Source organism: Oryx dammah, unplaced genomic scaffold (assembly GCF_014754425.2).
Source record: "Oryx dammah isolate SB20612 unplaced genomic scaffold, SCBI_Odam_1.1 HiC_scaffold_19, whole genome shotgun sequence".
Classification (NCBI taxonomy): Eukaryota; Metazoa; Chordata; class Mammalia; order Artiodactyla; family Bovidae; genus Oryx; species Oryx dammah.
This window is the reverse complement of record NW_024070203.1, coordinates 88626210-88648512: the sequence shown is the minus strand read 5'-3', so window position 1 is coordinate 88648512 and position 22303 is coordinate 88626210. Positions and strand designations below refer to the sequence as shown.

Sequence of the window (22303 nt, the reverse complement as noted above, 5' to 3'; positions counted from 1 at the left end):
AATGCAAGGTAATTCCAGAAAAACTTCTGCTTCATTGACTACACTAAAGCCTTTGACTGTGTGGATCACAATAAACTGTGGAAAATTCTTAAAGAGTTGGGAATACCAGACCATCTCACCTGCCTGCTGAGAAACCTGTATGCAGGTCAAGTGACAACAGTTAGAACTGGACATGGAACAATGGACAGGTTCCAAATCAGGAAAGGAGTACGTCAAGGCTGTATATTGTCACCCTGCTTCCTAACTTATATGCAGAGTACAGCATGTGAAATGCAGGACTGGATGAAGCACAAGCTGGAATCAAGATTTCCAGGAGAAATATCAATAACCTCAGATATACAGATGACACCACCCTTACGGTAGAAAACAAAGAGGAATCAAGAGTCTCTTGATGGAGGTGAAAGAGGAGAGTGAAAACGCTGGCTTAAAACTCAGAATTCAAAAAGCTAAGATCACGGCATCTGGTCCCATCACTTCATGGCAAATAGATGGGGAAACAATGGAAACAGTGACAGACTTTATTTTCTTGGGCTTCAAAATCACTATAGATGGTGACTGCAGCCATCAAATTAAAAGATGCTTGCTCCTTGGAAGGAAAGCTATGACCAACCTAGACAGCATATTAAAAAGCAGAGACATTACTTTGCCAACAAAGATCCATATATCCATATAGTCAAAGCTGTGGTTTTTCCAGTAGTCATGTATGGATGTGAGAGTTGGGCCATAAAGAAGGCTGAGCACCAAAGAATTGATGCTTTTGAACTGAGTGTTGGAGAAGACTCTTGAGAATCCCTTGGATTGCAAGGAGATCCAACCAGTCCATCCTAAAGGAAATCAGTCCTGGGTGTTCATTGGAAGGACTGATGCTGAAGCTGAAACTCCAAAACTTTGGCCACGTGATGCAAAGAACTGACAATGGAAAAGACCCTGATGCTGGGAAAGACTGAAGGCAGGAGGAGAAGGGGATGAAAGAGGATGAGATGGTTGGATAGCATCATTGACTCAAAGGACCTGAGTTTGAGAAAGCTCCAGGAGATGGTGATGGACAGGGAGGCCTGGTGTGCTACAGTCCATGGGGTCTCAAAGAGTTGGACACAACTGAGCAACTGAAGAGATTTATAAAGGAAAAATACTTATTTTTAGTGAAGAATGTGGCAATTAAATAGCATATCTGGGATTTGTCATAAAATAATTCAGAAACAAGAAGGGAAAAATATAATAACTATGACAGTATAATTACTGATAATTATTTACTTTGAAGTTTAATGGTTCATTTTACTTCTTCTTACTTCTGTGTATGTTAGAAATTTTTTCTTGAAAAAGTGTTTTAAAAAACTACATGAACAACAGCAAAAAGACTTCTTTAACCTCTTTCCCTTTCAAGGTTTATTCTCATTCTCTTCTTTTCTCTTGATATTTTTAGAAATAGCTGTTTGACTAACCACCTCCACTTCCTTATTTACCTACCGCAGTTTGATTTTAAACCCACACAATCTCCTTGAAGCTGCTCTATCAAAAGATTGTTCGTATCTGTCATCTGCTAATTCATTCTCCACTGCACTGCGGAATAGGGAAGACAGCTTCACCGCAGAGGGAAGGAGGCATGATGTACAGTGCGGGGACAGGGGAGTGTTCCCCCCAAAACTGTTGCAGCATATCCTAACCTATGGCGATCTGTTCATAAACATAAGGTCACCGGGCAGGATGTCATAGTAATTATTCTGAAGAAGTAACTGTCAGCTCTGCAAACCACAGGAGCCTTGATTGAGCAGAGGATAAATACCTTCTCTGCTTGCCAAGTGATCTTCAGCAGAAGAGTAAGTGTGCTTAGATGTTGTCATCTGCCTCCTGGGGATGGTTTGAGGATTCTTGTCCTGGGAACAAAGCATGCCCTTAAATAAAGAACAAATCCTTGCAGAGACCTCCCAGGCTTGGCTCCGGTGGCTCGCTGCAGGGCCCACACCCGCTGTGCCCTGCATGGGATGCCTCAGGCCACTGGGTCTTTGCCTCCCCTGCCATCTCTGCCACCTTCCGCTCAACTGCCTTTGCCCCAAATCTCTCTCCCCAGAGCTTCTGAGCTCAGCGCAATCAGCCTGATCATAATCTCCAACATTCCAGTTCTGATTTTTGCCAAGATGTGGGTGTCATCTTCAACTCTCTTCTTTCCTGACCATTTTGTAGGGTTTGACCATGTTGCCCAATTAGTTCTTATGAAAACTCTTTATCTGTCATGAAAATCATCTCTCTTGGTCATCCTTCTTTTCTCATTCCTTCTTGCATGACCTTTTTTTCTGATTCTCAAACTGCTTCGTCAGTATCTGTCCTTCCCCAATGCTCTGTTCAATCAGTATGTCTTTCTGGGTGATTCACATGGTTTATGTAATTCCCAATTTAAATGGATTGGAGAAAGATGACCAGGCATGTCCTTCAACGTTCACTAGCTATGCTATAAGTTTAAATACCTACCAGCGTTTTTTCACAGCTGTAATATACAAGCTAGAAAGGACACATTATTGCCCTCTCGCTTTGCCAGAGTTATCGTAATTGCTTCCTCTTCTCAGAATTTGTGGGCTTTTCTGGTAGCCCAACTGGTAAAGAATCTGCCTGCAGTGCAGGAGACCTGGGTTTGATCCCTGGGTTGGGGAGATGCCCTGGAGAAGGGAATGACCTGCCAGTCCAGTATTCTTGCCTGGAGAATCCCCTTGGATAGAGGAGCCTGGTGGGCTACAGTCCACGGGGTGGCAGAGTCGTACACAACTGAGCAACTAAGTATGCACGTGTGCTCACAAGTTATAAAACCAGTTGAGTATTCTAAGACATGCTGTGATGTCCCATCACCATTTTTCCTACTGATTTTGTGATCTACGAAAAGAACCTATGTGTGCGTGTGCTCAGTCACGCAGATGTGTCTGACTCTGTGACCCCACGGCCTACAGCTCACCAGGCTCCTCTGTCAGTGGGATTTCCCAGGCAAGAATCCTGGATTGAGTTGCCATTTCCTCCTCTGGGTGATCTTACTGACCCAGGGATTGAACTTGTGTCTCCTGAGTCTCCTGCACCGGCAGGCAGATTCTTTACCACTGCACCACCTGGAAAGCCTAAATTGCTTCTTAAAGTTCAATTGATTTTAATAGCTGCAAATCTGTAACTCTATGAGTAGATGGATTAAGAGCACATAGCATCTAAAATAATAGATTTTCCCCGAATCCAGAAGGACATGAATTCTAAATACCTATTCTGAAACAGTGGCCTTGCACAAAAGCACTACTTAGCTATCACATAATTATTTTCCAATTTCCAGAAAGCAACACAGTTTCAGGTTAAAAAAGAAAATTAAAAATATGCTGGTTGTATTGGAATACTCTTTTACCTTTTAATCAATCCACCCTAGGATCACACTTTATATTCAAACTGGGTTTTTTTTTGGCCCACGTCTTCCAGTTTGTGGGACTATTGTTTCCAACTAGGGATCACACCTGGGCTCTCAGTATGAAAGTTCAGAGTCCTAACCACTGAAGGGAGTTTTCTCCAGTGATTTTTGAGTCTAGTTGGTCACCTTAGAGAGAAGTGATTTATATTTGTGCAAGATTCTGCAAAGTTCTTTTCCAGTGGTATTGAAACATCTTCAACCGAGAGGGAAATAAATCAGTAGACCACTATGGAAACGTTTTCACCTGCAGAGTTTAAAACTGTTTCCTTCTCAGTCAGTGAGGTATTCCCTGAAAAGTCCCAAAGAACTCCAACTGTAGCATTTAGTAAGTCTATTATTTTTGTTTGAGTATATTTAGCACACAACTTCTGGGAAGGTAGCCAGGTTAGGAGTTGCCGTAACTACCAACATATCTCCTTTAAATGTAAAAGTAGAAGTGATCACAAGAGTATTTCTTGTGAGGCTCCAAACAGACAGTGGATACTGCTGCATAATAAAGTTGTCCCGTGAAAATTTCAGTTTCCTGACTTGATCTTGTGAGGCAGCCGCTGATTGTTTTGTTCATGAATTAAATAAAGTTTTAGAACTACAAGCTGTTCTACTTCAAAGTGTGCTACTTTGTACTAATTACCCCATTCCCTCTTGGTAAACAGGACAACAGCTATAAAACATGTCAGTCATGGATTGGCTCTTAGGTGAGTTTTCTCATCAGGTTAATGTTTTGAAGTCATCAGCGGCAGATTTTCTCTGAATTAAAGAGAAAACCTTAGTGATCTGCAGACACCTTAGGAAGCCTGGAAATCTACAGAACTGCAGGCAGTGAGTGATTGGTTCACTGGCTTCAAGAATTCCTAAGCTTCCTACTATGTTAAGTTCCTGGGGAAACTGAGTTTAAATTACAAAAATGCAAAGACATTTCTTTAAATTAGAGCAATGGAAAAAATGTAAAATGCTACTCTCTGAATTCAACTTTTAAGTTCATGGTCTAGTAGAATGGTCTACCTTCTGGATCTCTACCTTGCAGGGGAAACACCAGCATCAGAGGTTAAGCTTGCAAAGACTGACTGATAGGGAATAAATACCAATAGAGAAATAACTGTGCTTATGTGTCTATTAGGATTGTTAACTTATTAGTGCTTTGCTTGAAAAAGTTCCCTAGCTTTTGAACGATCTTCCCCAATCCTACTTTTTCCGTAAGTTTTGTTATTTTTGGTGTGTTATTTTGCAGAAAATGAACATGCATTGTAATAGGTACACTTAAATCCATTCCATTTTATAAACAGAAGAAATCTAAATCTATGAGAGATTAAAACCAAGTCACAACCAATTCAAAGACAGAGTTAAAATTAGGGTTTATGATTAGTAATTCTTGTAAAGCTGTCTTAAGTGGTACTTGTTCATCTGTACACTACCACTGGAGTTCAGCGTCAGTTCAGTCACTCAGTTCAGTCGCTCAGTCGTGTCCCACTCTTCAACACCCCATGGAATGCTGCCCACCAGGTCTCCCTGTCCATCACCAACTCCCAGAGCTTGCTCAAACTCTTGTCCATTGAGTCGGTGATGCCATCCAACCATCTCATCCTCTTCATCCCCTTCTCCTCCTACCTTCAATCTTTTCCAGCATCAGAGTCTTTTCAAATGAGTCAGCTCTTCACATCAGGTGGCCAAAGTATTGGAGTTTCAGCTTCAACATCAGTCCTTCCAATGTATATTCAGGACTGATTTCCATCAGGATTGACTGGTCGGATCTCCTTGCAGTCCAAGGGACTCTCAACAGTCTTCTCCAACACCACAGTTCAAAAGCATCAATTCCTTGGTATTCAGTTTTCTTTATAGTTCAACTCTCACATCCATACATGGCTACTGGAGAAACCATAGTCTTGACTAGACGGACCTTTGTTGGTAAAGTAATGTCTCTGCTTTTTAATATGCTGTCTAGGTTGGTCATAGCTTTTCTTCCAAGAAGTAAGCGTCTTTTAATTTCATGGCTGCAGTCACCATCTGCAGTGATTTTGGAGCCAAGAAAATTAAGTTGGCCACTATTTCTACTGTTTCCCCATCTATTTGCCATGAAGTGATGGCACTGGATGCCATGATCTTTGTTTTCTGAATGTTGAGCTTTAAGCCAATTTTTTCACTCTCCTCTTTCACTTTCATCAAGAGGCTCTTTAGCTCCTCTTCACTTTCTGCCATAAAGGTGGTGTCATCTGCATATCTGAGTTTATTGATATTTCTCCCGGCAATCTTGATTCCAGCTTGTGCTTCACCCAGCCCAGTGTTTCTCATGATGTACTCTGCATATAAGTTCAATAAGCAGGGTGACAATATACAGTCTTGACGTACTCCTTTTCCTATTTGGAACCATCCTGTTGTTCCATGGAGATGCATGGCTGCCTGAATACTGAAACTCTTCCAATTATTTAATTTTCATTTTATTTTTACGTATTTATTTCCAAAGACACTGATATATCACTCAATGCTTTATGGCTTTTTCAGATCACACATGTTACACATTTTAAGACATGGTTAAAATGAAATGTGTGTAATTGAAAAATACTACACAGCTTTAGGATTGTGCTACATAGCTTTTCAAAAGATAAAGCCCAACATTCCAAAGACTTTCCTAACTAAGTAGTGAAAGACAGAGACATAGATTTGGCATCTGATGGTAAGCTGGCTGGCAGAAGGTGGCACCTTCATGATGGATGAGGATGTCAAGGGTGGAGGTGGACGCCATCGTCCTGCAGGATGGAGTGACGCATGGCCAGGCCACAGATGGGCGTGATACCAAAAATCAGCCCCGGGGCCATCTTGTTGTGTGTCACCAAGGATCTTTGCTTATGACGTTTCTCTACATTAATTAATTATGCATTTGACGCGAGAAACATGTATCGTCCACCTACTGTATTCCAAGAACTGTGCCCAGTGTGAGGGGTGGGGGAGAGATGAAAGAGTCTCTGCTCTCAAGTCCACAGCCAAACACAGTCCAGAGTGATAATGAGTATCTGGCTCTATGGGAGCAGAGGAGACACTTCTAACTTGGACCATGGTCAGGAAAGGCTAAAAAAGGTGAGGATAATGCTTGAGTTTAGACTCCAGGAAAACTTGTAAATAAAAGGGAAGAGAAGAGCTTCACACAGAGAGAATGGCATGGGTAAAGTCATCAAATAAAAATCACCCTGGGAGTCTGTGGAAAATGCAAGTGGGTGTGAGTGAAGCCTAGCCTCTGTGTGTGTGCGCATGTGTGTGTGTGTGTGTGTGTGTGTGTGTGTGTGTGATATGTGGGCAATGGGATGGCGGGGAAGGAATAAGAGGTTGGAGGTTGAAGTTGAAGTCAAACAGGCAGGTAAAATGCAAGTCATAAAAGAGCCTGTCATCAAGAGATTGAGCTCTGCACTTCCGGACGTCCAGCTTGTCCATCCAAAGCTGCCTCCCGTGTCTGCTTTCCCTCCTCCACGTCCCCAGACCTTTCCTAGACGTTTAGCTGCATGAAGGTGGCGGGTGTGAAGGTCTTACCCTTGACTGTGTCTCTGGTGATACGAAGAATAGCTGAAACATGGGAGGAGTTTTGTCATTACAGATGGAGTGGAGAAATGATCTCTCTTCTCAAGCTTTCAGCTCTATCAGGCCCTCCCTCCCAGAAGATGGTTTGACTTCTTACACAGGACCTCATCACAGTCAGACACTGTATCAGTTTCCTCGGGTTGGCACCAGAGAATATCACAAACTGAGTGGTTTAAACGGACACAAGTTTATTGCTTCATATTTCTAGAGGCTGGAAGTCCAAAATGAAGGTGTCAGCAGAGTTGATTTCTTCTCAGAACTGTGGGGAAGAATCTGTCCCATGCCTCCTTCCTAGCTCCCGGGGGTTTTGCTGGCCCTCTTCGGTGCTCCTTAGCACGTAGGAGCATCGATTCAATCTCTGCTTTTACGTGGTGATCTCAGGTTGTGTGAGTGTGTGTTTAAAATTCCCCGTTTTACCAGGACATCTGTGATATTGGATTTGGTCCCATGGTAATAACCTTATTTTACCTGGATTACCTCTGTAAAGGTAATCTATTTTACCTTCAAGTAAGATAAAATTTTGAGGCAGTGGGGCTTAGGCCTTGAACACATGACTATTTTGGGGGTAGAAGGGCATGATTCAATCCATAATATGTATAAACTTCAAGAACTACCTTTGTCACTTCCTAATTGACAGAGAATAGAATTCACTGTTGCCATTTTTAAAAGAACACTGAGGCTTAATGACTTATATGAACAGATCAAATTCCCAGAGTAAGCAAGTAATAGAGTTTGAACATGGTCCTAACTAGCCATATTGAATCCAACCCAAAGAAACATTACAGGGAGGAATTACTTGTTCAATATGTGTGTGGATTCAATATTGAAACTGTTTGTTCATCATTTCATTTACCTGGTATTTACTGAACATCTATGATATATTAGGTACTGTACTAGGAGCTTGGGGGAAAAGATTAGTAAGACATGAAGACTGACTTTAAAGCAATTTACCGTTTGCAATTCCAGACTTCAGTATTAGGACAGGTAAGCATTGATTAAACATAGGAGATGCTTTTCTAAACTGACTGACAGAGTCTCTAACTACCCTGGCTGAAACAATTTCTCTTAGACACCTCAATGAAACGATAAAGGAAAGAGATGCATTGGGCTAATAATAAATATAACGTGGGAAGATTGGCTTCAAATGTGTTTAAAGAGTTTTTAAAAATGGTGAACAGTTTAAAATCCTGTTCAGATAAAATAGCAGATTACTGACAAAATTACATGCATAAATGAGTCAGAATGCTTGCTAAGCCTCACGTTTACTCATTTAGTGTGGTGGGATTTGAGGGTGATGAAAAGAAACAGAATTCGTCTTAAAGGCAGTTTATTTTCTGGTTTGGCAAGTATTTACTGAATGCCTACCATGTGTCGGACTGCTTCACAGGTATTTTCCATTTTGTTTGTGCAACTGCAATTTACTCAGTCCCCATGATTCTCAGTTCCTCACCACACTGTTATAAAGATCACATGAGATATTATGAGAAAGCACATTTCAATAGATGTTCAGTGTGAATCATATAATCTTCACTATTGTTCTTAGAATAAGATTGGAGGACTTTTATCAAATCTTAAGTGCTTTAAAGCTGAAAGTTCTTCTATAACTTTACTAAAAGTACATATTATCAGAGATATGCAAACTTCATTTTTGGCAGTAGAGCAAACATTAATATAATAAAGAAAATGTTAGCAATGGTCTGAAAGTAAAACTAAATTGTAGTCTGAATTATAATACTTTAGACAAATTATTTGCAAATGTATTTAACAGGAGCTTTAAAAAGTGGCATTTAAAAAAAAATCTTTCCTCTGCTATGTATTGCATTAAGATCAAAGCTACTAATTTATTTATTTTTCTTTTTTGTACACAGCTTATGGGATCTTAGTTTTCCAACTAAGGATCGAACCTGGGCCCTCAACATTGAAATCACAGAGTCCTAACCACTGGGCCACCAGAGGATTCCTGAGACCAGAGCTATTTAAATGAAGAAGTCAGTCAGGTTCTCTGTTTAGGGTAAGAAGGTTTAAATGTCTTATAAATAAAGCAATGGGTTCATGCTATAAGAAACAAAATTGATCAAGTTAATCTCACAAATATGAAACAAATACACCAACATATTTTGTGAATAAGTGTGGGACAACTCTGTAGCTATTCTACACAGATGAAACTGTACCTTAATTTATTTTAGATTTATGTCCCATTTGTTTCTGAAAGGATGTGAGGCAGTGAACAGAATTCAAATGGTTTAAAGTTGCAAAAGACACCTGAAATGTAACACCAACAAATCAATAAATTCCATCAAAACCTAAACAGCCTGTGCTTTTCAGTTTCTGGGCCAAGTTTGCTTGGTTTCTTAAGGGAAAATGGACTCAGCTTCCTCTTCTCCATTCTCCTGGGAGTCTCACAGGGAAGGGAGCGCTGTCTGGGTCATTGTTAATAAGCACACTAACTCACGTGGGCTGGGCTTCTATCCCGCTCACACCAGCGATGTGTCGGTGAACCTGCATGGAGCCGTGTTGTTGCTGTGGACTTGATACAACGAGTGATGATATTTGTAAGATTTTAGATCTGGAATATATGTATTTTAAAAAGTAGATAAGGTATTAAGAATATCACTATATATGTAAAAAATAGCTCTAGAACGTTATATTTGACTAGAAAGAACTTTCTACCATAATTTGTGTTATAGTAAATGACACTCCAAATGATGACTATCTCCTTTTGTGAAATTTATAAAGTTTTAATTTAGAAAATTAAATGAATTTTTAAAAAACAGTTATTTCCTTGTAGTGGGTAGAATTATTTTTATTGGAAACAAAAAAACAAGCCAGAATCGTGCATTTTTCCTTCATCCCCTTGGTCATTTCTCCCACACACTTTTATTGAGCACAAACTATGCGCTGAGCGACAAAGCACCCGCGGAGGATGCAGCGATGTGTACAGCGTGGTCCCTGCCTCGGAGCGTCCTCGTCCAGGTGGGAAGTGAGGATGTCAACAGGCTTTACAACAGAACCAGGCTGGTGTCCTGGCAGCAGAGGAGGGCCACTGCACCGCGAGGAGGCAGCAGGACCCTGGGAGAGCGGATGATCTGAGGAACAAGTAGAGGGCGTGCAGCCAGTTTTCACCCGGGAGGGACACCTCGGGGAGTCTTCCCAGTTCATGCAACGCATTCACCGTAACACAGCCCACCCTGAAGCCCGCGGGGAACCCCTGGAGGATGGCACCATGCTCCGCACTGAGCTTCAGAGAAACCTCCCAGGCTGAGGGGGGTCATGTGGGAAACGTGCTGGGCCTGGGAGAGGCAGGAAGAGACCGTCACAGGGAACAGAAACCTTCAGTAAGAAGGCTGTAGGGATGAGAGTTTAAGACTGGCTGTTCCTGAAGCAGAAACAAGTCCAAGAGGACTATAAACATAGATTCCATCGGAACTCACTGAGTATCATCAAGCAATAAAATGGTTCTGTTTTGTCCCTGATAGCTATTAGAAGTGAAAATGTGAGTCGTTCAGCTGTGTCTGACTCTTCCTGACCCCATGGGGTGTAGACAGACCATCAGGCTCCTCTGTCCATGGAATTCTCCAGGCAAGAGTCCTGGAGTGGCTAGACACACTTCTCCAAGGGATCTTCCAGACCCAGGGATCGAACCTAGGTCTCCCACGTCGCAGGCAGACTCTGTACATCTGAGCCACTCTCTCTCCTTTGCTCAGTTACCAAGCTCCCCTCTTACAACTAAGGTTCTGAAAGAGGAAAGCTGCAACATCAAAACAGTTAGCACTTCTCTCTTTTTGAATTCCCAAAAAGCACTGAGAAATGCAAAAAAATATATATGATGAGTCACTCACTATATCCTAAGAAATCTAGACTAATACATGTGATTAAAAATAAGAAAATTATAAAAAACATAAATAGTGTTAGGAAAGATAGAGACCTTCCAATTAACTTCAAAATAACTGTGAGTTTATTGCATATATTTTTTTTTCAGCTCTTAAATTTCTTATCAGAAAATGGGTGGAAAAATAAACCAAAATGGACAAAATACTGAAAATTATTGAAGCTAGATGGTGTCTACACTATTTTCTCTATATGTTTGAAGTTTTTCCATAATATAAAGTTTTCTGAAAGCATTATGGAAATATTATGTGATAAATATCCCAAACTGGAAAGTGCTATAACAATTGTATTAAATTACTTGGTCAATTTATTTGGCCTCTGAATTTGTGGGTCTATTGAATCACACAGTAAGCTTATATTATATTGCTCTAACATCTTAAGAAAATGGTCCCCCAATTCCTTCCCCTAGAAAATAATTTACAATAAGGATTCAGTCAAATTCAACAAAAAACAATGATAAAATATTATCATTTTCTATCTGAATAATTTGAATGAAAAATAAATCTTCTGTGCATTGATAGGGATTAACTTCTTGAAGAACAATAATTTACATATATTTACATCCCAGTTTGTTTCAAATTACCTGATGTGGCCTATGACATATAGTAGAGTGATTTCTTATCCTAGAAAATGGGATGTATATCTCAAAATAATTGAATCTTGGAGAATAATTTTCACAGATAATATATAATTGCATTTCATGTTTTGCTTACTAATGCAGTTTTCAAAATGGTGATGATTTATTACTATTGCTTTTTAAATAAAAAATTTTATGAAAAAATTCAAAGTGGAAGTTGTCTTAATTAAAACTGAAGAGAAGATAGTGTGAATTAATTTTTCTTTCTTTGTGAAAAACATTTTAAAACAAATTAAACAAGACTTAAGAATTATAGACTTGGTACTATAGATGACTCTCCAGTGCTAAGGTTTCATATACATACATTGGTAAAACGAGAAATGAGAAGCCAGAATCTCCTTGAAGCCTAGAAGATTCAAGTAGTCTGCAATTATCCGTTTTCCAAATTTGACTTCAAGAATAAAAGTAAACAGTGATGCAATATTGAGACACTATCCAAGCCGTATTAGAGGAAGATTCCCCACCCAGGTTGCAAATCAATCAGGTCTGAAAAGACTGTGCTAGTATCTTGTCTGGAATTCACAGAACATTTTCTCATGTAAGTAATCTTTCTTATCATGGTTTGGATCCCAAAAGAGTCCACAGATTTCTTGAACATGTAATAGGTTTGCAATATGTACTGATAAGGCTGGCAGCTGATGAATGCTGAAAACACTAGTAAATGTGAGTTCTCTAACTCAGTGACATCCCTGTATCCCAGGAGTTTCCCACAATGCCTTTCTCGCTGCCCCCTTTGCTCCTCTGGGTCCTCATCTCACACCGCTCTTCCCTTCCCCTCTGTGCTCCGGTCACAGGGGTCTGCTTGAGATCCTTGAATACGTCATCTTAGGACACAGGCACGACCTGTTTTCTCACTTAGATGCTATTCTCTCTGATTTTCACCAAGGCTGGCTCCTTCTTGTCCTTCAACCATCCAGGAAAATGGTCCTGGGTATACCTGCCTAGTAGACTAACTTTAACTGTTAGATCTTCTCTGATACCTGGTATAAATTAGTCCCGTATACTGTTTTGCTGTTTTCATTCTTTGTCTAGCTCAAAAAAATCTACCACCTGAAACTTTCCTGCTAATTTCTTTGTACATTATGTATGCGCTCTGCTACTATGTAAGCTCTATAAGAAAAACCTTGTTCATCTTCACCTCCTGCCACCTAGACTATTCACGGACAATAGCAGAGCCTCGGTGCCTGAGGGAGGGAATTCCATAAACAACTCTGTAGAACTACCTCATGTAGTCATTGAGACCCTAACTGCCGCCAGACAATTTAGTCTGAGTCACATGTTAGGGAATCAGGAACGCATCTTCCGTTTCATCCCTGATGGTACCAGGGCATTAGAGTTGTCTTCCAGCACCCTGGGATGAAGGGAGCAGCGCTAGAGATGAGCCACTGAACACAGGCCTGGGGTTGGCTGGTGTGAGGATGAAGGGTGGCTCTGAGACTGAAGGAGGGGAGGCAGTGGAGGCCTCTGGGGCAGAGCGTTCTCTCCTCATTTTGTCTCTGCCTTCCTGTCCCTTCCCTCCCTTCCATGCTCACTAAACGAGATCAGGGCCAGGACAGAGGCCAGCCGGCAGCACTGCTTGAACAGCAGTAGACAAATATTTCTTCCTTTTCTCCCGTCTTTCTTTTCGTCTTCTGTCCTTGCTTCCTTCTCCCCACTCTACTTTTTCTAGTTCCTCCCATTCCTCACCCTCTTCTCTTTCAACATTCAGTCGGTACTGCTGGGAGTGAAGTTGGAAATGGGGCCAGTGATAAGCACTGCGCCGGCCTGCAGTACATGCAAAAGGAATGCCGGCCAAGTAGGACAGAGTCTACAGCTTTGCCTAAATCAAGACAGATCACTTCTCTGACTGGCTCTCGGCACTAACAGACTTCTCACTTGGCTACTTAAAGAATTTTGATTAGTGGGGTATGATGTTCTTCTGTGAAGCTAACACAATTTATTAGACTCTCAACTTTAAACTGAAAAGGTTCAAATAGAAAACACTGTAAACTGTATCATTTAAAAACAATAACTTATACTGAATAGATAATGACCACTTGTATTCCTAAATTCCTAAATTTACTATTTTAGTTAGGTTAAGAAGTCTTTTTTTTCTCTCAGGAGAGGTACTAGAATACCTTTCATCAGTTCAGTTCAGTTCAGTCGCTCAGTCGTGTCCGACTCTCTGCGACCCCATGAATCGCAGCACGCCAGGCTTCCCTGTCCATCACCATCTCCTGGAGTTCACTCAGACTCACGTCCATCGAGTCGGCAATGCCATCCAGCCATCTCATCCTCTGTCGTTCCCTTTTCCTCCTGCCCCCAATTCCTCCCAACATCACAGTATTTTCCAATGAGTCAACTCTTCGCATCAGGTGGCCAAAGTACTGGAGTTTCAGCTTTAGCATCATTCCTTCCAAAGAAATCCCAGGGCTGATCTCCTTTAGAATGAACTGGTTGGATCTCCTTGTAGTCCAAGGGACTCTCAAGAGTCTTCTCCAACACCACAGTTCAAAAGCATCAATTCTTCCGTGCTCAGCTTTCTTCACAGTCCAACTCTCACATCCATACATGACTACTGGAAAAACCAAAGCCTTGACTAGATGGACCTTTGTTGGCAAAGTAATGTCTCTGCTTTTCAATATGCTGTCTAGGTTGGTCATAACTTTTCATAGATACTGTTAGGGTCTTTTCTAACAGTTATGGACTTCCCTGGTGGCTCAGATGGTGAAGAATCTGCCTGAAATGCAGGAGAACAAGGTTTGATCCCTAGGTGGGGAAGATCCCCTGGAGAAGGGCAACCCACTCCAGTATTCTTGCCTGGAGAATTCCATGGGCAGAGGAGCCTGATGGGCTACGGTTCATGGGGTCACAAAGAGTCGGACACGACTGAGCAACTAACAGCGAAAAGATGGACAGTTCGGTAATACAACTAGTGGTACAACCAGCTCTGTTCCAGTGCCGGAAACAACCCTCATGGACTCAGAGCCCTGACTTACTGACTCGCATGGCCGCCTTCTTCAGTGTATCTGTTTCTTACTTCCCAGGACTGAGGAAGATGAGCAGTTGCTGCTTTAGGTCTCTGTCTCCATGCTGGTGACAATGAAACTGACCATCCCAGAAAGAAGCCTCCAGCCCACTGAGCTGCTTCTTTGGCCTCGGATTCTTGCACAGTGACACAGCCGAGAGGCAGCTGCTTCACGGGGCTCTGCAAAGGAGGCGGGAACCCTCGAGTCTGCTGACTTTTCTGGAATGACAGGCAGCCTAAGAGCCAGAGACTGGTAAACTCTTGAAAGCAAAGTTGCTTATAAACAGCGAAACAGCAAAATTCTGTAAAGCAATTACCCTTCAATAAAAAACAAGTTAAGTAAAAAAAAAAAAAAAAAAAAAAGAGCGAAAACATGTTATAAAAAGCCACGCTTATTTTTTGATCTATAATTCAAACAGACTTCAGTGAATCTTTGGTAAAACTTCAGAAATGGAAAGTTGGAACTCACTATAAGTTTTAGGGTTTTATCCACAACAATTATTTATAACTGCTGCAGAGTATGATTGGGTTTCACGTTATGGTCCCTCCTTTCTCCGTGAATACAGTTCAACAGCAGCAACAACAAAGCCTGGAAAAAGTTGAGTAACTGAAGAGCTCACGCAGCAGCCTTGCTGGCATCTGTTCCTCTTGTATCCTGTGTGGCCGCCTGCGGTCTGGGTGAGATTTGCCCCGCTACTAGGTCCGCAGGGGCGCTGTGATTGGTCCTGAACAGTCAGGCAGCCTGTCCTCTGGCCACGGTGATTGGCTAAGGCACTCAGACACCAGCCAGTCAGGGCATTTTTCTCGCCACAGGAATTGACTCTGCACGTGGCCAGGTTCTAACCAATTCAGTAAGACTTTTTGTTGCAAAGGAATTTGCTTGCTTTTCAGAGAGCCTTTCCAGGTGGCTCAGTGATAAAGAATCTGCCTGCCGATGTAGGCGCTGTGGGAGAGTCGGGTTGGATCCCTGGGTTGGAAAGATCCCCTGAAGGAGGAAATGGCAACCCATTTCATGGACAGAGGAGCCTGGTGGGCTACAGTCCATGAGGTCGCAGAGAGTCGAACAGGACTGAGCGCTCTCGTGCAGAGTGAGGAACTCAGATCAGCGATCTTTTCTGAGACATTTTGGTGTACCAGTGTGACACCTGGAATATATGAGCCTCCTTGAGAAGAAAAGCTGTAACCAACCTTATCAGATTGTTAAAAAGCAGAGACATTTACTTTGCCAGCAAAGGTCCGTCTAGTCAAAGCTATGGTTTTTCCAGTAGTCATGTATGGATGTGAGTTGGACCATAAAGAAGGTTGTTGCTTTTGAACTGTGATGCTGTTGAGAGTCCCTTGGACTTCAAGGAGAACTAACCTGTCCATCCTAAAGGAAATCAGTCCTGAATATTCATTGGAAGGACTGATGCTGAAGCTGAAACTCCAATATTTTGGCCACCTGATGAGAAGAATTGACTCCTTGGAAAAGACCCTGATGCTGGGAAAGATTGAAGACCGGAGGAGAAGAGGAGGATAGAGGATGAGATGGTTGGATGGCATCACTGACTCATGGACATGAGTTTGAGCAAGTTCTGGGAGTTGATGAGGAACAGGGAGGCCTGGCGTGCTGCAGTCCATGGGGTCGCAAAGGGTCTGACACGACTGAGTGACTGAACTGAACTGAAGAGGCTGAAGAGAAAAGAACCTGAAGAGAAAACTAAAGTCTAGAGGAGAGCACAGCTCAAGGAGAACAGGAAAATGAAATGGAAATGTTGAAGGCACTTGCACTGAGGACCCAGTGAATCAATCAACTTCTTATTACTATTTAAGCCTGTTTGTGAAGGGGCGTCAGTGACTTCCAACAAAAAAAGAAATTCTAAATGGCACATGTATTAGCTGTGATTATAATACTTCTTACAATTTTCATTTGTCATTAACATTGATCAGAAAGAGTTGCACAAATGATTCATGCAAAGAAATCCTTTGGTTTAAAGGTCAACTTTACCTTGAGTAGAACCTAAGGAAGGTTGTAATTTAATATTTGATGACTTTGATAACAGTACAAAGATTTTAATTTGGTTCCTCTTGCAAGTATATCTCAGGTTTCTTATTAGTATATAAACATGGAATTTAATTTTGAAATCATCATATCAAGCAACCAGAGTTATAGTCAGGACATATTTTAAGGGACTGAAAATATACTCACAGATTGACAGTCAGTTCTAAATACTAGCTTCTAATTTCCATTGTACCTTTTCTTTTTGACTGTGTGGTGTGACACTCGGAGCAGGGAGCCCAGGGAACAGGGATTGAACTCAAACCACCAAAGTGAAAGCACTGAATCGTAGCCCCTGGGCCAGCAGGGAATTCCCATCCATTGTCCTTTCTTGAAGCATTTTAAGAACTTTGTTTTTCCTTGACAGAATTAAGCATCAATTAAGTATCAGTCCTTTCCAGAATAACTCTGAAAAACCAATAAACCTATTAATTGGAGGGGTCTCTATTCATGGAAAAACAGTGGGTAATAGTTGCTGTAGTGTCAAAAACATCACAGTGCGTGCTATAAATAATCCGAAAGTTTAAAACATCTATCCTCTCTTTTGTAGAAAATTAAAGTTAGTTGGGGAAACAAATCCTAAATTCCTAATTTAGCTGAAATAGTCAATAACTGAAATCAACTGAAACTTTAATTGCATCTTATTCTGTGACCTCATTCGTTTGCACCATTGCTCTTGGGGTGGGAAGAAAGAGCTGACAAGCAGCTTTCTAGAAATTGTTTAATAAGTAATTCATCTTTTCATCAGTGAGTGAGATAAATTCTTAGGATAGCAAAACTGAAGTATAGATGTCTGCGGTGGGTAATCCTGACTTATCTCTTAACTGCTTTCTTCTTCTCTGTGTAGAATTGGATTTTAGTCACAGCAGGCAACTCTAACTTGCCTTTGGCTCTGTTATTGCAATTTATTTTTGAAGAGGGTTATATAGAGTATAATTTATTCCCTGGCCTCAAACGCTTGGCATATTACACAGACAAGAAAAAATAGTTTTGAGGATTGATTAATGTCTCTAAAGATGCTGAAGAATATCTCTTGGTGCTTTGTGTTATTATAGTTATATTCATGAATGTGTTTTGGTTGTAACTGATCTGCATGTCTCATGCATAAAACGGTTCAAACTGACAATATTCTTGCACTAAGTCGCCTCAGTCGTGTCCGACTGCAACCCCATAGACTGTAGCCCACTAGGCTTCTTTGTCCTTGGGATTCTCCAGGCAAGAATACTGGTGTGGGTTGCCATTTCCTTCTCCAGTTATAGTTGAAAAGTAGATTCCAAGGCCATTGTGTGTTGTACTAATAGCTTAACTAAAATAAGGATATCAACGCCTCCCCCAGTTACCACTATTATATTCTCTACCTTTATGAGTTTGTCTAATTGAGACACCTCGTATAAGCAGAACCATGTGGTATTTGTTCAATGACTGGCATATTTCACTTAGCATAAAGTCTTCTGGGTTTTTCCACGATGTTGCACGTGGCACGCTTTCCTTCTTTTTAAATGCTGAATAATATTCCATTGTAGAATATGTATATGGCACAATTTCTTTATCTGCTTATCTGTCAATGGGCATTTGATTTATTTCTGTAACTCAGCTGGTGGATAGTGTTGTAAAAACACAGACGTATAGATATCTTTTGAAATTCTGATTGCAATTATTTTAGCTATATACCCAGAAGTAGGCTTGCTAGACCCTGTGGTAGTTCTATTTTTAACCTGTTGTGTACACATCATATTGCGTTCCATAGCAGCTTCACCGTCTTACATTTCCACCAACAGTGTAGAAGGATTCCAGTTTCTCCACATCCTCCTCCACACTTGCTGCCTTCTGTTTGCTTTTGTTTTGTGTTTTTGATGAAATAGCCATCCTGACAGATGTGAGATGAGCTTGCACAATGGTTTTGAATTGCATTTCCCTGACGATTGGTTATGGTCATGCCTGTTGGCCATTTGTATCTCTTCCTTGGAGGAAAGTTGTTTGAAGTCCTTTGTCCATTCCTTAAAATTGGGTTATCTGATTTTTGCTCCTGAGTTGCAGGAGGTTCTTACATATTTTGGAAATTAACCCCTTATCATTACACTCCTTTGGCTGCCCTGTTTTCTGTCGCGTGTTTCCATTGCTGATCAGAAGTTTTTAAATTCGATCTCATCTCATTTGTTTATTTCGTCTTTTGTTATCTGTGCTCTCCGTGTCATAATGAAGAAGTCCTTCCCAACCCAATGTTTTCTTCTAATATTAATAGTTGCATATTTCAGGTCTTGTGTTTAGGTCTTTAATTCCTTTGGAGTTTATTTTATGTGGGCTTAATTCTGGCTTTTCTATTTTGTATTGGTCTATATATGTTTCTGCCAATACCATATTGTTACAGTTATTATGACTTTACAATGTATTTTGAAATCTGGAAGTATGATGTTTTCAGTTTTGTTCTTTCTCAAGATCACTTTGGTTATTCTGAAGTTTTTGTTATTCCATATGAATTTTAGGGCTTTTTTTTTTTTCCTATATCTGTTTAAAAAAAAAGTGCCTTTGCAGTTTTATTGGGGGTTATATTGAATTGGTAAATTGGTTTGGATTATAAAAACATTTTAACAACATTAAGTCTTCTAATGGGCATCCCTGGTGGCTCAGATGGTAAAGTTTGCCTGCAGAAGACCCGGGTTCAATCCCTGAGTTGGGAAGATCCCCTGGAGAAGGGAAAGGTTACACACACCATTATTCTTGCTTGGAGAATTCAATGGACAGAGGAGCCTAGTGGGCTATAGTCCATGGGGTCACAAAGAGTCAGATATGATTGAGCAATTAAAGCATACACACGTCTTTTAATAAACAAATACAAAATGTCTTTCCATTTATTTGTTTTTTCTTTAATTTCTTTTTTCCTTTCTTTGAGTTTTTTCTTTAATCTTGCATCAGTGTTTCATAGTTTTCCGTCTATAAGACTTTCCCCTCTTTTTGATGCTATTGTGAATAAGATTGTTCTCTTTCTTTCTTTTTCCTATACAGTCAGTTGTTAATGTAGAGAAATACAATTGATTTTTGTATGTTGATTTTGTGTTCTGGAGCATTTCTGAATTCACTTATTAGTTCTAACAGATTTTTGTTTGATGGCTTTGGGATTTTCTACACATAATGCTACACCATTTGCAAAGAACTGGCATAGTTCAGATGCCTAAGATGCTGGGGGAGAGGACACTTCCCTGCAGGCAGTTTGGCTTTTGGAGGCTTGGAGAAGGTGTAGCCTTGTTATAAAATAATTAAGAATAGGAGGGCTCCAGTCACTTGACTAAGTGAGAAAAGTGCAGATACAATGAATTTAGCTGAACTCTCTCTGGGTGCAGATACAATGAATTTAGCTGAACTCTCTCTCCATTTGGACTAATTTCACCTGTAAACTTGGCTGGCCCCACTTTGATAGGTTGCAAGAATGTAAACATTCTATAATCTTTATCTAGTTTGTCTCAATGTCTTGATGAAAAGTATATACTTCAAAATTCATTGACAAAACCTTTCTAATCTAGTATGCTGCCTTCCTTCAATGCAATGTTTCTCTTTTGAGCAGCACTACTCAAAATTCTTCCATTGATTTATTGCCTTTCTAAATTTCTTATCCCCCTATAAAAAATTCATTACTGCGTTTCCCCGTATCTTTCTCTCTGACCCTCTTCTGCCAAGCCTCTTTCATTCAGCTGTACCAGTACCAGTACTTTCCAGTTCAAAAACAAGTATATTACAAAAGGTTATTTTAAAGTTTGTTACTTGGAATCATAATGTACAGGGTCTAGTAAAATTAATGGTTGGTTTTCCAAACTAGCAAGCAAATGTTTACTTAATCTCTAACATAGTTGTAGCACTGTTCATTTGCAATGAAATGGAGAATAAGGCAATGTTATTACAGTATTAAACTACAGGAATAACTAAGCAAGAGAAAAAATGAATGATATTGAATAATAAATAATGATATATGCATTAAAATTTAATTTAATTAAAGAAGCATAAGGGAACATCTTTTGTGGAGATCATAATAAGGTTAAATTTTATTATTATGAATAATTTTATCTAAAAATAATTAGTTCTCTTTTCTTGATATAAATTGACCCAGGTCCCACTTTATCACTCAGTTCCTTTTATTTTGGGGGTATCTACATGGGCTTGGAAAAAAAAATAAGCCTTCTCCCATAATTGTGGATTTCTAATATTATTTTCTGTCTGTATTCCTGCACCCAAACCTGCTGTCTCAGTGCAGCCTGAATCTGGTTTCCATGAAAAAGACAAAGTAAAAAAGACACTCTGGGCAAGCATCTCTTGGGGTTCGTGAGTTTCCTGAAGATCTAGAGGCATCACTGGAGAGTAAATCACACACTCTCACCGCCCCAGCTCACTCTTCACAGTCTGCTCCCTCACAGAGCTGTCTCTCTGCATAGGCGGATCACAGGAAGGACCACGACCGGTCAGGTGGTCAGGTGAAACAGACCTCCCAGCGCATCAACTTCCAGAACAAATCCCTCCTCCTCCCACCCTGCTCCTGCCAGGGAGTCCTCCCCATGCAGCCCCCTCTCTCTCTGGGATCTCATCACTGCTTGCGCCTTGCCCTGCAAGCCCAGGCGTGCTAAGAGCCCCTTGCTGGTTCTGGGATGTTACCCTCCCCTGTGGACAGTCCACAGCTCACCTGCACTTTCTGGAGAGCCCTTTTGTTAAACTCTCATCAAATTACTCAATTGGCACATGACTCTGTTTCCAGCCATGACTCTGGCAGAAGTGGGATTATACTTACCGAGTGGCCTTTGGGTCAGAATTAGAGCAAATCACATCAGGCAAATGTGAAAAGACTTTTTTTTCCTGTGATAAATATCTAACAAATAGTTTTTCTCAGGCTATTGAGCTTGATCTTCTCAGTTTAACAACTTGGCAATAAAGAGGAATGAGGTAATGATACTGAGAATAAAGTACTGTACAAGTGAACCTTGAAAACGTGATGCTAAGTGAACGAAGCCAGTCACTAAAGACCCATGCATTGTGTGGCTGCATTATATGGAAAGTCCAGAAGAGGCGAGGCTATGGAGACAGAAGGCAGGTAAGTGCTTGCCAGGGTCTTGGGAGATGGAAGAATGGGGAGTAATTGCTGAAGAGTATAGGAGTTTTTTGAGCCTTCCTGGTGGCTCAGATGGTGAAGACTTCACCTGCGATGCAGGAGACCTGGGTTTGATCCCGGGGTCAGGAAGAGCCCCTGGAGAAGGGAAAGGCAGCCCACTCCAGTATGCTTGCCTGGGGGAGCCCATGGGTAAAGGAGTCTGGAGGCTATAGTCCACGGGGTCTCAAAGAGTTGGACATGACCGGAGAAACTTAGGGCACACACACACACACACACACATAGCGAGCTGAACACAAATTAGCGACCAACCCTTTCACGTTCACAGGGTTTTCCTCAGGGCTGGGAAAAACGTTCTAAAACTAGATAATGTTGACAGTGACTCAATCATTTGAATCGACTAAACCCCACTGAGCTGGACACTTTTCAAGAGCGCATTTTATGTTACATGAATCATATCTAAATAGAGCTGTTATTGAGAACTTTGTCTCAGCAGACATAAAAAATCCATTGATTTTACTTCTGTCATAATACAACAGGACAGTTTTCGGTTCTCTTAAGTTATATTCTAACACAGGCTGGGTAAAAATCAATATTCGTTTGGTATTTTTTTGTTCGTATGGCCTCTCTATAAAGGGCTTGAAGGTAGAGGC

General features: G+C 40.9%; 1 protein-coding gene across 1 annotated transcript in view; it reads right to left on the bottom strand.

Moving 5' to 3' along the window:
* Positions 1-9771: 9771 nt before the first annotated feature.
* The window catches only part of LOC120878841, a 31598-nt gene continuing 19066 nt past the window's right edge, over positions 9772-22303 (bottom strand). Inside the window, 3 exon segments of the mRNA XM_040261705.1 lie at positions 9772-10173; positions 14498-14578; positions 14580-14802. Of these exon segments, the coding sequence (XP_040117639.1) occupies positions 9984-10173; positions 14498-14578; positions 14580-14802 (494 nt within the window). The 3' untranslated portion in view covers positions 9772-9983.